This window comes from Leptonotus elevatus, chromosome 4 (assembly GCF_054856555.1).
Source record: "Leptonotus elevatus isolate MCC_2025b chromosome 4, RoL_Lele_1.0, whole genome shotgun sequence".
NCBI classification, from domain to species: domain Eukaryota; kingdom Metazoa; phylum Chordata; class Actinopteri; order Syngnathiformes; family Syngnathidae; genus Leptonotus; species Leptonotus elevatus.
In genome coordinates this window covers 14,343,448-14,359,833 of record NC_141242.1, presented here as the reverse complement: position 1 = coordinate 14,359,833, position 16,386 = coordinate 14,343,448, and the positions used below count along the sequence as shown (strand labels likewise).

At 40.0% G+C, this 16,386-nt stretch overlaps 1 protein-coding gene across 9 annotated transcripts in view; it reads left to right on the top strand.

The window, feature by feature from the left end:
• The window catches only part of shank3a (SH3 and multiple ankyrin repeat domains 3a), a 167,960-nt gene that overhangs the window by 81,107 nt on the left and 70,467 nt on the right, over nucleotides 1-16,386 (top strand). For 8 of the 9 annotated variants that reach the window (XR_015094695.1, XM_086074696.1, XM_086074695.1 and 5 more), the window contains 6 exons: nucleotides 3,434-3,511; nucleotides 4,782-4,848; nucleotides 5,613-5,848; nucleotides 6,721-6,884; nucleotides 14,362-14,543; nucleotides 15,901-15,924. Coding sequence is in view for 8 of the 9 variants with exons in the window: in XM_086074696.1 (XP_085930822.1) it covers nucleotides 3,434-3,511; nucleotides 4,782-4,848; nucleotides 5,613-5,848; nucleotides 6,721-6,884; nucleotides 14,362-14,543; nucleotides 15,901-15,924 (751 nt within the window). In the remaining variant the exon portion in view is untranslated. The remainder of the gene's footprint in view (nucleotides 1-3,433; nucleotides 3,512-4,781; nucleotides 4,849-5,612; nucleotides 5,849-6,720; nucleotides 6,885-14,361; nucleotides 14,544-15,900; nucleotides 15,925-16,386) is intronic. The other variant, XM_086074694.1, reaches the window with a different exon arrangement.

Genomic DNA, 16,386 nt, shown 5'->3' with positions numbered 1-16,386 from the left:
TATGAAGTTAAGATGAGTAGATACTATGCTGTATCATTACAGTATGTGTTGTGTCATGATACGGTCACCATACACAAATGAGTGTGATGCTAGCATGTGACAATTTATTTTTGTTGGTTATTTTTTTCTCATTCAGTGTCATAAAAGAAAATACAAATCACAGACAAATGGAATGATGCATGCCCAGGATGGTAATGAGCCTTTATGTAATGGGTCACTCATGGACCAGTGAATTGACAATATGCATTGATGTCAACTCACTGACATGTGAGTGAACGCTGTGTAGCAATGTGGTTACGATACATCGACTACCCCCTTCCGTTGCTTTGCGGGTCAAATAGACCGGTGTTAATTTTTCAAAAAAATTGCCTTCTTCTGTTCTTAACTCATTCACTGCCATTGACGGCTATAGACGTCAAAAATTCATTTGAACTATTTCTATTAGTTTAATTTTTTTTCCCGCTTTTGTTAACAAGAGTATGAAAACCTAGACATTTTTATTATTGTACATTGAGAACAGATATAAAATTTGTTAACTAGTGAAGTCATGCGATTAATTATGATTTAAAAAAATGAATCCCCTGACTCCCCTAAATTTTAATCATCTTTAAAAAAAAAAAAAGTTTATTAAAAATAAAAATAATTACAATTACTTTAAAAAAATGTTTTCGGAATTAATCGCATGACTTCACTAGTTAACTCAGGATTAATCGCAAATTTTGTATCTGTTCTAAATGTACAATAGTTTTTTCTAGGTTCTATTGTTAACAAAAGTGGGAAAAAAATGTTAAACTAATAGAAATAGTTCAAATGAATTTTTGACGTCTATGGCCGTCAATGGCAGTGAATTAGTTCATTTCATTCTATAAAGATACTATTGATGTGGTTCCATTTGAATTCAGGCCTACATCTTCTTAACTTGAGTAAAAAGGAGCCTGGGAACTTTTCTGTGTCCTCCGTTAGAGAGAAGTCGCTGTTCTTCTCCCCGTGGAGGCGCAACACGGAGATGAGAGGATTGATCAGACAGGCAGGCTTTAGCAGTGGGGGGTGGTGGTGGGGTGCATCCCGGGAAGCTCGAGAACCGCTTATCTCTACGGTCGTCTGCAATCATGCAGCCAAATGGGCAGGCGCAATCTAAGCCGCAATCCGAGATCAATACATCCACAGACGGGACACACAGGAGGATCCCAAACCGTGAAAGATGAGAGATGTTGTACATCTGGAGCAACAGGAGGACTTTGTTTTAATTAGGGCGATCACAAGTTGCTACTGTCTGCTCACGTAAACTCGATGGATGTTTAAGTTGTTAGTTGGAGAGAGAGAGAGAGAGAGAGAGAGAGAGAGGGTCTGTTAAAGGCGCCTCTGAGATCCTCAGAAACACAAAAGTCACACACAGAAACATACGCGCACTACAGGTTCAGGGTTTAATGTCCGATGAATTTTCAAAAATTCTAAACTTATAAAACACTTTATTTTCACATTGCAGGGACTTTTAAGTTCGATACAGTGTTAAGTCAACTCATCGACTAGTCAACTAATCAGTTCCACATATAATGAATACAATCCATATATAATGAACTGCCACCTTGCACAATAGAAATAAACAAAATGACAAAAAATGGTCAGGAAAAGACACACAAGGAAGTGGCTCTTGAAACATCCAACACACAAACACGGCTGTGACAAGGAGCATCTGTCTTCTTCTTTAAACATGACTGAACACGGTCATTAAGTGCCTGTAGTGTACAGCCATGCTGAAGACGTCATGGGATGGCGTTTCAAGTGATTTGCAGTAGAAAGACTGATGGTGCAGGCGCTAATTGGCTTCTCTCAGTCTCAACGTAGACTCAGTGCTGTGTGTAAACAAGAGGAAAAAGGCGCGACAGAATGGAGTCCAATTATCATAGCGCAATATGGATGCACACCTTAACTTTATATATGCATTCTCTTTCTTCATATTCCTGTCAAAATGATGAATTGTAGTTACACAAATGAAAACCACAATGTTAAATATAATGTATTGCTTGTATTATGTGGACTGTTCCTTATACAGTACTTTTCAGAGTTACTATATCGTCCTTAGTTCTTCTCCTTTTGCCGAACCCTGTTTTTGTAATCAATGTGGAGGACTGAAATGTACTCACGCTCACAAAGCACACTCACGCTGGAAGATGTTTTAAGGTCATGGCTCAGTTAGCTGCAGAATAGCTCTTAGTCTGCTCCAGGCACTGTTCGTATTTTTTAAGTATGTAATAAATTTATGTTTTATTTTATTTATTTTTTACTTTATTTCATTTATTATCTATTTAGATTTTTCTATTATATTATTCATGTCATTTATTATTATTTTTTAACACATCAAAATATGGTGGAGATGGACTTTTCTACTTATTTAACATTGAACCATTTTATTTCTAAATTCATTAGGTCATGAATGAATTTATGAATGCATTTTAAGAGAACAAGTGACTTGGTGAGTTTGGATCCTCTGTATTTGCTTGTGGACCAAAGCTTGCCCTGTTCATTCTGTGCTCAGTGGTAAAATTACTTATCGACCACCCCCAACAACCCTGTAGCTGAACAGCCAACCCCCGCACGTGTGGGTCTGCAGATGTGTCCATCAATCTACTAGTGGATTTTACCTTGCCGAAGGGCTCTGTGTACAGTTACACTAAGTACATGGCAGAGATTTGGAAAAGAAAGACAGCTCGGGCTTCCACACACTCGGCTCGGTAACAGTACTTTAAAAACAGGAAGTAATAAGACGCATACAGCATGATGTAGGCCTACACTACCAATTTCCACAAAACGTTGCGGGATGGTGCATCAGACTAGGAAGAACCAGTTAGGTGAAGCTCGTGGTATGGGCTGAAATATGTGAGTGATACATGAAATGTGCATATTGTCTCATGGTTCACTTCCCCAAGAATCATAATGATACCTCCCGTCTGTTTGTCATCCTCCATGAGCCAGGATTAGGAAGTAAGTAGCCTGCTAACGAACAAACAGATGGGCAAACAAATGAGTGGAGGTCTGTATTTTATGTATTGGAAAATGCACGCCATTGGTAGTGTCTTTTGTGAAAAAAAGTATTTTGTGTTAACAAATAAATAAAAAGTAGTTTTTCCACTAAATGCCAAGTACGTCCTGGATGATGATGTCGCCTCTAACATCCCTTCAAGCGCTCTCCTCTTTTTACGCTCACTTTTGATCTTTTGATCCCCTTTCGAGTGTTTCTCTCCCTCTCCAGGCAGACTTTAGTGCTATTTGTAAAAGGTGACATTTAAAAGTATGCGCATACAGACAGCCACGTAACCTCCACCACACCTGTCTAATAGGAAGACCAATTAAAAGTTGGGGGAAATGGCACCCGTTCGCCTGCGTGCATGATTGTGTCTGCTCATACCATATAAATGTCTGTATTGTCATTCAGGACAGCTGTGCTCGGGTTCTCCTGTTTCGGGGGGCCAATAAAGAGATCAAGAACTACAACAGCCAGACTGCCTTTCAGGTATGACACTTCTGCCTAAATGAGGTACATGCGTATCAGTTTTTTTAGCATCTTAAGGGCGCTAACATCGGTGTGATGATTCCAATTAAAGTCAGCAAAGGCCTCATTATCGTCTGTCTCTGAAAGGCTATCCTGAGAGTTATTCTATGGCGTAAAAATAGTGATGAGGGATTTTTCTTCCTCCTCCAGTGTGTTTAGAAAATGTCTGGCAATCTTAAATGTTAAACTTGTTCAATATTTACGCTAAAGCAACCTGAAGCACGGTACATACAGAAAGACAATCAAGCCAGATTTAAGCACATACTCCCTCCCTTCCAATCAAAGTAAGCAAAGGCCCAATTCTCAGATGTCTCTGAAAGATTACCCTTAACGATTATCTTATGGTAAAGGGTGTGCTAAGATGTTTCAGCTCAGATCAGCTCGGAAACCATCCGTCAATTATAAATGTTCAACCTATTTCATATTTAGGAGAACGACAATTGGGCCAAATTTGAGCGTTCTTCTGGCGATGAGCAAAGGCCAGATTCTCGTATGTCTCGAAATGATTATCCTTAACGAACATCCTGTGATGAGCAGTGCGCGAAGAGTGATTTTTTTTCCTCCCCTTTTCCATTCTGCTCAGAAAATATCTAGCAATGGTAAATGTTAAACCTGTTCAATATTTACGATATGCGTGCGTCACATACCAGCAATCAGGCCAAATTTGAAAAATCACGCTAATCGCTCAGGATCATCTTTCAGGCATCCTATAATCAGACTTTTTCTAATTTGGATCACAAGGAAGAGAAAAAGCTTTGTGTTTTTATCGTAAATATTAAACAATTCTAACATTTCTGATTGCTGGAATTTTTATAAGCAGATTGGCGAGGAAAAATCATGTATAACACACCCCAGACCACAGGATTATCGCTAATGATCGTCTTCCAAAGACATTGGATAATCGGACCTTTGCTAACGGTGATCACAAGCAGGGAGAAATGTAATTAATTCCATTCTGATTCAGCGGCCCGACCTTTTAGTTTAATTAAAGAATTGGTTTCACATTTATGATCGTCAGATGTTTTTTGAGCATGTTGGGGGAAAATCATTTACAGCCCACATCACAGCGTAATCATTCAGGATTATATTTTAGAGACATCTGACAATTGGGCTTTATGTGTGCAAAATGAGTACAATGGCTTAATAATCACATTTGAGCACTGCAATAAAAAAATTATCTTGTGTTGAATTTAACACTACGCTCTAAAACGTATCTGTCGTTGCCCTCCAGGTGGCTATTATAGCAGGGAACTTTGATCTGGCTGAAATCATAAAGGTCCACAAAGCATCAGATGTTGGTGAGTAACTCGTGTTTCGGCAATCCTTCCTCCAGGTTTGAAGGCTGTGAAGGCTTCAGATAGAAAGATGTTAGGGCGGGGAGATGTAAAGGGACACGGAGTAAAAAGCAGGGAAGATGAAGACCGCAAGATTAAAGACATGCAGAGAAGTTTCCAGGGGGGTTATTGGATCCTCCATCAAACCCCTGCTACATGCAGGAAAACTCTGCCATCTAGTGTACATATGCATATACAGTACTGTACAACACAGCAATACTACCACGTGCATCAGTTTGCATGTCGAGCATACAACATACACTTTCCGCAAATTTTTTTAACATAAAAGTCCAACTTAACTTAGTGACTGAACCTGAGTTTGTAGAAACATGTAAATATTCCTATGACGTCTCTTTATGTCTTAGTTTATCCCATTTTGTCCCTTAATGTCCCCCAAATTCCCTTATATGGCCATCATGGCCCAGTTTATCCCATTATGTCCTCTTTTGTGTCTCATTTCGTCCCACGGTGTCACATCGTGACCCATTTTGTCCAATAAACTGTGCCAACGACTTACTCGCTGTGGTGACCCTTGACGGACAGGAACGAAAGTCAAACAACAACAGTGTCCCATAATTTGTCCAATTTTGTGTCATTGTGTCCCACAATATGCCATATTGTGTCATCGTATATCCCATAATGTTCCAGTGTCCGGGGACATTATTTGACACAATTAATTTATTGGAAAGAATGAAATGCTCCACCTAAAGTTGGTTTTATGTCATCAGTGCCTTTCCGGGAGACGCCTTCCTACACCAACCGCCGCCGGTTGACGGGTCCCACGCCGTCCCCCCGCTCGCTGCTACGGTCGGCTAGTGACAACAACCTCAACGGCAACGACACTGTCCACATCCTCCGACAGACGTCTCGAGAGTCCCGCGGCCGCCAGCAGGGTCACTCCCCCGTGCCGTCACTGCGCAGCCTGCCTGCTTTCGGCCAGCACCAAGGGGGCAGCCTTGGGGAGGTAAGACAACAACGTGCTCCCGTGGCTTTTTCTTCATTTTTTTTTAAACACACAAAGAGGATGATGTGGGACAAAGTGAACATAGAGATTGATTATATTATTTATATTGACATCAAAGTGCTCTCGGGCTTGCACTGTGAATGTCACATGACCAAACCCAGAAAACAGGTGAGCCATGACATTCGCAATGAGGTCACTGTGACGTCAGTTTCACTCGACAGCTGAGGTCGGTATAATGCTAAAAATGGCACCCCCCGAGATTGCAAACGGTTGGATTCATCTGCTTTATTATTTTTCCACCAATGCAATATTAATCAGGATACTGCATTTAGGCTAGTAGGGACACATATTATTGCTAATAAAATGGCAGATTTGAGTTTGACTTTAATGATTTCAATGTTGGTGTCGAAAATAGTTTAATTCATCAGTACGTGGAGGACTATCGTCCATGGTAATCGCATTGGAACATTGGAAAGATACCACTAAAAAAGCCCAGCTTGCGTTGTCTGACCTGTGAGTGGCAACCACAGTGCATAGTAGGACTACATTTCCCATGATTCCTGCAAAAGCAGGAAGTAATTCTAGTTCCGGTCAATGACTATTGCCTCCTATAAATAAGATGCGGATGAGAACGCAAATGTGAGTTTGGAAGTAAATAGGAAGGAATTTAACAGTTATCGCTATGACAACTGTGTGATTGACGTGCACATGGCAAAAAAAAACAAAAAAAACAGGACGCCGGAACGGGACCTGCATAACAAAACGCTGAGGTTGGCGAAATCTGCCGGGATAGATGGATATGAAGCTTGAGTGGGAAATGAACATTGAAATTGATTTGAATTGAATATTCACTCCTTTGCTGTCATTTCCAGAGTCTTCATGGCGACTTCCCTGACAGCAGCCTCCAGAGCACGGGCAGCTCCAGGTCCTCTCATTCCCGCTCGCCTTCCTTGCATCACTCGCACGATGACGACAGACCGGTACCCAGACGCTCCCACAGCCACGGTTACCCTCACGGACATCGGGGAAGGCTCAGGTCTGTAATGCTTACTTTTGCTTTAAGGCTGGAGAGATGTGTCCAGGTGTGGATGTGGACGGGGCATACTACTCACCCTGTGAAGGCATTTGGAAGACCTTCCTTCTCCTTGTCAATCAAACGCTAAGAATGTATCAATTGCCTCTGCTGTGTTGGAAGTGAGTACAAAAGGATGGCCGGATTTGGTCAGGTTTAGCATGTTAGCCGCATCCTGGCCTAATTGGCCTTCTGCATACGCAGAGTACCTTGTTCCTTGGTGCGCTTTCAGCTTTAAAGAATTGGAGAGTGAGGTGAATGCATAAAGAAGGGCAAACCAGCAGCGGCTCTTTATGGCCCACACGCATACCCTGACCTTTTGTTTATGGCTTAGTTTGGATTGGACGGTTGACCTGAGCGGTCGACGGTCGTCACAGGGATATTTTATTCATATTGTGCTGAGAAAGGACAACTATTTTGGTTATTAGGTGAGAAATAGTTTACTTTTTTGTTTTGTTGTTTTCTTCTTCTTCTTCTTTTTTTTATGAAAACAAAAGTTTTTTAAATGCGGCACTGGAAAATTATGTTTCTTTTTGAGAAATATGCATTTAGCATTTTCTGTACTTTTAGAGTAAGTCAGTTTTACCCTTGACATCTCTGAAGTCGTACAATTTTGAAATAAAATTAAATTGCATACCAAATTGCTTGACATTAAGAGACGATTTGGGGAGCGTTTAAAATTTTAAGTCCGGTTATGTATCTTTTTTTAGTGGCTTTTTGTGACTTTGTTTTTTTACACCTGTAGCAAAAAAAGGAGCAGAGATGAATTAAGTGAGAAAACTCACATTCTCACATTGTTACTTATGAAAGTTAAGCTAGACAATTTTTTTCTATTGATGACAGTGGCTAACTTAATTTAATGTAATAGGGTTTGTTTTTTTACACTTGAATGGCAGTTAATGATAGATAAACATTTAATTCAAATATTACGTGAAAAACAGCCTGCAGTGAGAATTTTGTAATTTTTGCTCCTTTTTTCGCTCATGCCGTAAATTGGTCGAATATATTGAAGTTGGAATGAAGTGAATCAGGTGAAAAATGTGGAAGTAAATCTGAAATTTAGAATCTCCCATTAAGAATGAATGGGAAAAAAATAGGGTACAAAATCGGGAATTGTGGGTAAGGCGTGAATATTTGGAATAGGAAAATGAATGAAGAGAATCGGATGAATTATGTGGAAGTAGTTAGCCGTCAAAAAAGTGGGCCTTCACACAATTATCAGGATGCAAAGCACAGTGCTGATCGGAGGGAGGGAGGGAGAGAGAGAGAGAGAGAGAGAGAGAGAGAGAGAGAGAGAGAGAGAGAGAGAGAAATCAGGCAGTGGTGGGACTTCAACTCAACTTATTTACAAAAGTACATGCAAATAAAAATAACAATAGAGAAATAACCTTTTGATTTTTATTAAAAATATGATGTACATAAAAAAACTGAATTATTTTAATCCACAGCGCATCATTTTATTTGTTTCATTTGACAGTAAGGTTCAATTGACAGTGGCAATAAACACCACTGCCCTTTCAGTTGTATCTGTACTTTTACTTGAGTGTGAGTACTTTTGCCACCTTTGAAAACAGTCAGCTGAGTTAGAGCTGTTGTGAACGCTGAAAACATCCCCGTGAATGCCATCTCTTGACATTTTCACATTCAACTTCGGGTCGCAGCCGCTCACGTTAGGTCGGCAATATTGACTGGTTATCTGCGTGTTAACCTGTCGAGCGGCTTCGCCGATCCAATCAAGCGCATTATCCTCCATGTGTGATAGGAGTCATTAATTTGTAATTGTTAAGTCAATACTGATGCACGTTCAAGGCCGGAATGGCAGAGGAGACACGTCGGTCATGCTTGACAGACATTAGCGTCCTCGGCTTAGTGTTGATGCAAGTGTTGGTCGTATTAACACAGAATTAAGCCATTAACGAGATGATTTTCATTCCACTATCATAGATGTACATTCATTTTATTTTACTCCAGAAAAGCTTTAGCTGTAAAGCCAAACTATTTCAGGGTTTTTACTTCCTGGACCTGCATTCCCCAATCCTGCTTGGGGCTCACACATCATTTGAGTTATTCCATCCATGAGCCATTTTTGGTTTGTTTGTTTTGTCTCGAGTTATGAGCAGAAATTTCTGTCACGAGCACTAAATGGTAGTAGGAAACTTCAAAGAAAATGATGGTGCAGATAGTGAATAATTATTTTAAATAGAGACCAAATGCTTGTTAAAAGTTGTTTCTTGCCATTCCCAGTTAAACAAAAAAACAAGACAATTGGGCCCGATTTTTGTAGACCGCATTGTGGATCCTGATTTGTGTATTATTGCTTACTTGTATCATTACTTACATGCGGTTTGGGCATGTGCACATATTTGCTTTTTTGTGTGTTCCATCAGTGTAGGCACACTCATAAGTGTTATGTGTCACTTAACGTAAAGAATGGTGAATCAAGGCAATGACTTGGAATTGGCCAATTGGACCTTGGTGTTAATCTAGCCATAGCTATAATCAATTCCTCACCTTGCAATTTCCACGGATGCTGGTGATAATAGTGTAATATTGTATATTGTATACTTGTGCTTCACATTTGACTTCCCGTATTACTGTTCGTCTGCTCATTGACGTTTACCATTGTTACATGGGCTGGGCTGGTTATGTGAGAAATTGGTCTAAAAGTCTTGTGTGTACATAATGGATCCGGCAGCGTCTTTTGTGCCTTTTCAATAAAGGACAGGTGTGAAAGGGAAGGAAAAACCGCAGTCAATGTTATCCATCCATTTTCGCAACCATTTTCAAACTTGGAAAATGTTTTCTCATTTTAAAAAATATTGTAAGTGAACCAACTGAACTTTGCCCACTGTTCAGGCACATTTAAGTACAATTGTAATATTCTGAATTGTCTTAGAAGTTTAAAATGGAGGTAACTACTGTGAATAGTAAAACATAAAAACAATACTTAAAAAAAAAAAAGCAATATTACAAAGCACTACAAAAATCAAAAAAGTTGCAGTACGGATGTAATTCCTTTATTTGAGTAATACATGAATGGGAAATATCAATCAAATTTAATCTTGTTTCTCCCAAAGTAGCATCATTGCCGTTAAAGCTAACTGGTTCACAATCCTCCATGTTACTAAGTATAGACAAAATATTGGTACTTTGGTACTTCCCATGACCAATAGGTCATATTATTAAGTTTAAATAATAAGGCACCCTTTACCGTTGCCTATAATAATGCACAATCAGACATCGCAGATGTATGGCAGAAGGATGAACAGCAGCACTTGTCAAGGCTTCTAAAGGCTGCCTATGTCACTTTGCGCATTCTCGTGTCCCTTGCCTCTCGCCTCTCCTCCACCGGGGTTCAACATTAACATGCGGCAGCCGTCCCCGTTGGCCCCCCGCTCACATCAGCCCCCACAGTAATTGGAAAGCCGTCAGCAAGCTGTTGCTGCTTGTAGATGGGGATGGAGAGAGAGGTTGGTGTGGCTCAGGGGAAAGTCGTGGGTAGAGTAGAGTAGAGTTGAGACGAAAGGGAGCAATCGGGTAAATGAAAGCTATAACGTAAGTGATACGTTTGATGGGGCCAACCTACTGACAAAAGGGAGACGGACGTGCTTGAAATACATCAGTGCAATATATTGATCTGCAATGATGATGACATTACCGAATGAACAATACTGAGCTCTTTAAAAAAAAATATATATATATATATATATTGATCTGGATCAATATCAGTTTTGCATACAAATATTAGAGGGCCAGTACCCATGAGAATTTTTGTAGAATTTTTGACACAAATAACAATTGTCCCATAGCAAATAATGGAAATTAAACTCCTTTATTAACTCATTCATTGTAATTGACGGCTATAGACGGTCAAAAATTCATTTGAACTCTTTCTACTAGTTTAACTTTTTTCCCCACTTTTGTTAACAAAAGTATGAAAACCTAGAAAAAAATATTGTACATTTACAACAGATATTTAAAACAAATATTAATCATGAGTTAACTATTGAAGTCATACAATTAATTACAATAAAAAATTTGTGATCTGACGTGATTTAAAAAAAAAGAAAAGAAAGATTTTTTTTTTATTGTCGTTAATCACAAGACTTCACTAGTTAACTCGCAATTATTTAATTTTTTTATATCTGTTCTAAATGTACAATAAAAAAAATATTTTTGACGTCTATAGCCGTCAATGGCAGTGAATGAGTTAACTGTACAGGCAATGTTTGTCTTTCGGAGCAGTAGAAATGCGCTGCTGTGGGAGTAACCACAGCTTCAAAGCAGCTCCTCTCATTCCATTAAATGCAACTTGGATGCCGCCCACCGACCCCGATCATTTGTGTGATTTACCTAATTCCATCACTATCACGTCACAATGATATAAACCGTTAATACAATACAAAAAAAAGAATATACCAACACACAAGTGTGCCAGCCACCTCCATCATGTAAAACACGCATATGTCACATTTTTGTACAGTTTTTGATGCGGTGCATGTGCAGCACAACCGCAATCAAAAACAGTGTGTTTTTATTCTGCTCTATTTCATTGAAGCCACATGGCAAATATTGTATTTACTTATGATATTACTAATGTCATTGACTGTGTTTAATGGGCCACTAAATAGAAATGGAATTTCAGCAAACTTTGTGACTTGATTATTCCTCACTCAAACAATAAAATTTATAGCACACAGTTGGTGGGAAATACACATGGAATCACTACATGCATTTGCCTCGTTATTAATATTATTATTTATTTATTTATGTATTATATATTTTTTTCTGTCAAATAGAATGCTCTAGGATATATTATCTAGAAAATAACAGGAGTATTAATTTACAATAGTGCAAAAATGTTTCCACTGTTGATCAGTTACACCAAACAATTGACACATATCTGTCATTAAAATCTCTTCTAATGATTCTACGTTTTTTACTACTTTAAGAAAAAATTGTTGAATGGATATACCTGTTTCTTAAAAAGTGTAAACTAAAGTTAATGCACGCTCTTACAGTAATGAAGAAACAATCTTATCAAACTGTTTCCGCCACAAAACATTATTATATTAATATTATTGATTCTCTCGATACATTTTTAGGAAACTTGAATATTGTCTTACAAGTGTAAAAAAAGAAAAAGAAAAGAAGTTAAGCACTCATTTTAAAACAATAAACAGCTGCTGTTACATGTAAACGTAAAAGCCAAAGTGCCTCATTTGCTAAAGGTTTTTAATGTACATATGCACAATTACAGGCACAAACTTGATACGGAATCTGGTTTACTAACCGGGCGCACCTATGATTGGTATATTTGGAAGTTAATCCTAACCATCAATGGATTTTCTTTCCTTCAGCCAATGGGTCAAACCATTTTGTTGATTTCCAACAGGTTTACATTCTTTGTAACCAGTGGTGTCGTGGTCCCTGGAGAAGTCGGCATACTCTCAATTTTCACCATGTTTTTTTTTTTAATATTTTTTAAGTAGTCCAGAAAAATTTCCTCTTTCAGAAACGGTAACATGTAAGAATTAAAAATGTGTCATTTGTACTTGCTCACAATAATAAAATGATCATGACTTGTTTAGAACAGTTTGGTAACACGAGCAGCCTGAAATCATGTAAAATGTATTTATTATGAGGCAAACAAAGTATATGTTATTAAACAAATGACAATATTTAGTGAACAAGGAACGAAAATAGTGAAAAACAGTCTGGTTAGACTTCAATATTGTTTTGTGCTGAATCTTAAACTATTTGTCCTCATTGTTGTGTTTTAATTTACCGGTATTTAAAAATCAAGGACCAGCTTATAGCTACTAAAAAACTTAACTAGAGTATGTAGCGTCCACTCCGGGAATTTAACCTACATCATGATCAGGTTTCCTGTGTACGAGGGCAAATTCACCTGAGCTAAATTTCTTGGTCACCATTGTTTTCCTCGACATGACCCGCCCTACTCTGCCTCCGATTGGCTCATCAATCCTCATGCCAAAAGGCAGTCAACCTAATCTGTGTAGGCAGGGGGGGGACCAGCCAATTAGAGGCACGGGAGGGTAGGCGATGGCAGAACGGTATGCATCAGGGGCAATTTAGAAGTGGGTATACTCAATGCTGAGTGAAAAAGAAGTGGGTATACTCCGCGTATACCCTGGACTACACCACTGTTTGTAACCAAGCACGTCTAATTTTGCACGGAGAAAAAAAAAGTGCAACATCTTGTGATTCTGTCTTTTTGGATGTCTTGTAAAATGAGTGCGTATTTTTCAATGAGTGAGTATTTTTCAAGGTAAGAATAACAATAAAACACATGTAACGGCATATTAGAATTTTACCACCACCAGAACAATACTGAGCTCTTTAGAAAAAGAAAAAAAAAGAAAAAGAAAAAAAAAATATTTTTTTTTTTACCACCTCCACCTCAATTTGAACCCAGAAAAACCCTGTTCTGAATCGTTGTTGTTTTCCGCTGCATTTTGATGCCATTACCTTGCAGAGCTTTACATGTGTGTGCTGTGTAGAATGAAATGCATTTGAGCCTGAGAGGAGAAGCGTCAGCAGACGGAGGACAGGGATACTGAGTAGCACGTGGTTAGGCTTGTAGCGACGGAGGGATGAATGAAAACTATAGGTGGAGCTCTGCCACTGCTGTAATTAAAGGCAGAATAGATGCCGGGGAAGGGGGGGAGGAGCAACAGTTCAGCCAAATGGGCTCCAGCTTTTCACCTAGCCCGCTGCCACCCTTCCTTACTCGGTCACACACTCCAATATTTACACACACACTTGGTCAATCATGTGCGCTGGGACCGACCAACCGATGTATGCGTAATATGATGGAGGGTGCTGCGTGTGAAAGGCTAGCATGCTCGTAGAGGGGTTGTCAAAGGGGAGGGGAGCAACACAACAACAGCAGCAGCAGTAGTAGCAGCAGCAGGATTGGCCGGTGTGTGTTAGCGCATGTGTGTGAAAGAGGAGTGGTGGAAGGAGAGGAGGAGGGAGAAGGAAGGAAGGGCGGAAGGTAGGAAGGAAGGCGGAGGGGCTCCAGAGGAGAAGGGGAGCAGAAATCCCCGCTCGAAAGCAGGGATCCGTAGGTGTCGGGATAATCCGTAGTCCCACCCGCCAACAGGGAGACATGCGGGATACGCGTCCCTCCTCTCCGGAGGGGGCTTCTGCCAACTCAGGATGACTAAGAGGGGATTCCGATGGGATCTATCGCACGGGAAGGCACCTGACTATCTTGGTTTTGCTTCGGATCATCTGCAATGGAACACTGACGGCTGTCGTTTGAACGCAAATCTTTTATGAATCTCTCCCTGTCCACCGCGAAGACCAGGGGCCGTCACCCGCCGGCGGCCCCGCGGACTGTCATGTCCGTGACCACGGGCTTCGGCTACCAGCTGCCCGGGATCACCACGGTAACCTATGTGTTTGTTTACAGCCCCGGCTCGGTGCAGCGGGACCCCAGTCCGCCTCATCACACGCCGCCGGCGTTGATGGGCGCCCGCGGGCCCAAGCGGAAACTCTACAGCGCCGTCCCGGGTCGCACCTTCATAGTCGTCAAGCCCTACACGCCACAAGGGGAGGGGGAGATTCAACTCAATCGAGGAGAGAGGGTCAAAGGTAAGATGACCTCAAATGCAATGTTTCCCAACCTATATTTTACTTTAGGGAAAATACTACAGTGCAACAACAAACAAATGTGGTATGAAAAGTTGAGACAGACGTGCCATCTAGGGGCAGATGATTTATTTGATTTATTTGTTCTGCCATGGATAGATGAACATGTTTTAACTTTTTTCCTCTACTTTTCCAGACCAGCAATGCACGATGTTTCTGTATGGAGAATGTATAACTTAGATAATTAAGTAAAATTGGACAATTTCCTGAGGCACACCCTCTCTCATTACATCCTGGTTGGGAATCACTGCTATCCTGTGTGTTTTGTGTGTGTTTTTGCGCGTTTGTGTTTGCATGTCTCCATTACTACTATACATTTGGCTCAATTGGGTTACATGCAGAATTGAAATGGAAAAAAAGTTTCTCATTTGAGCGACGAATTTCACCAATATTGAGCTATTCCTTAAAGTGATTTGTATGTTATCATGCAACAGATAGATAACAGGACTGTACCATTTTTTATTCTGGGGTGAGATAGACAGTTCTTTCCTCGATCACAGAGAAAGTCCAAATCCACCAGTTACAAGATAACAGGACCGTACCATTTTTTATTTGAGATGAACAATTCAAAAAAAATGTGGCACTGCATATCATTATGATTTATTTGTCCATTGGCGTGTTTACATGCAACATTTTTCATTCTGGGACAGCAAAATTGCTTTCAAAAATGGGAATTACGTTTGTCGTATAACATTGGGGAGGGGCAAATGTTTACCTTTGATGCATAAAATTTCCCCCCAAAATGACAGATCATTTTAAAGAATGATCTATATATCCCAATATAGTGTTTTTTCCATCAGATTGTCATTAATGGCAATTTTATATTCTTCTAATTTCTAGTTCCTGATCATAAAATGGCCACGTATCAGCCACCATTTCAAGTACCGATCCCTCGAAATAAGGTCGTGTATCGATATATTAGGGATGGGCGAGTATATACGATATATATGTATATGTATAGTATATTCATTTTTCACGTGTATGTTGGCATGCAAAAGGCGTAAGAAGCTATTATACAGGAATGTTCATGTGAAAGTTGAATTGCCACCTACCTTGGAGATCAAATGGTGCTGTCCTATCTCGTTAAGAAATCATCAATGCCACCACTGCACAAAGTACAATGAAAATTGTCATTCTGCTCATACAGCGCAACGCTATGTATATTTCTGCTCCTCTCATGTTATAAATGTTGCATTTATTTTATTTCTGCTTTACACAGAGCTGCAGTGGCTCGACTTTTCATCTGTCTGTATGTGTGTGTGTGTGTGTGATTTTTGTCTCCATCCATGCCTCACTCAAGACTTTGACTGTAATGACGTAGAAGGTAAACACCATACTGTTCTTCTCAACCCTTGCCACTGTCCTCCACGTGTCACCCCCCCTCCATGTGCACCGTGTTGTACACCCGCTGCCCTGTTTGAATCACTGCGAGTGAGTCGAGTGAAGCAGTCGGGATGGGCATGGCACTTCAGCAAGCGAGCAAGAATTATCACTGATTATGCGGAATTAGATGGTCCATAAGATCTTATCGGCATGGTTTTGTATCCAAAGTAGGATTTCAATGTTTGGCAGCATTCGGCAGAGTGCGAGAATAATTGAGACACGCCTATTTAGCTGCTGTTGAATTTAAAAAAAAGTTTGGGAAGCGTATGAGTATTTCAATTGGTTGTACATACTGCAATATTTTCTATCCATATGACAGACTGCTGGAGTGGAGGACTATTTGATGACATGAGCCGATCTACTCCACTTGTCATTTGATTGCTTTTACATATACGGTGACATG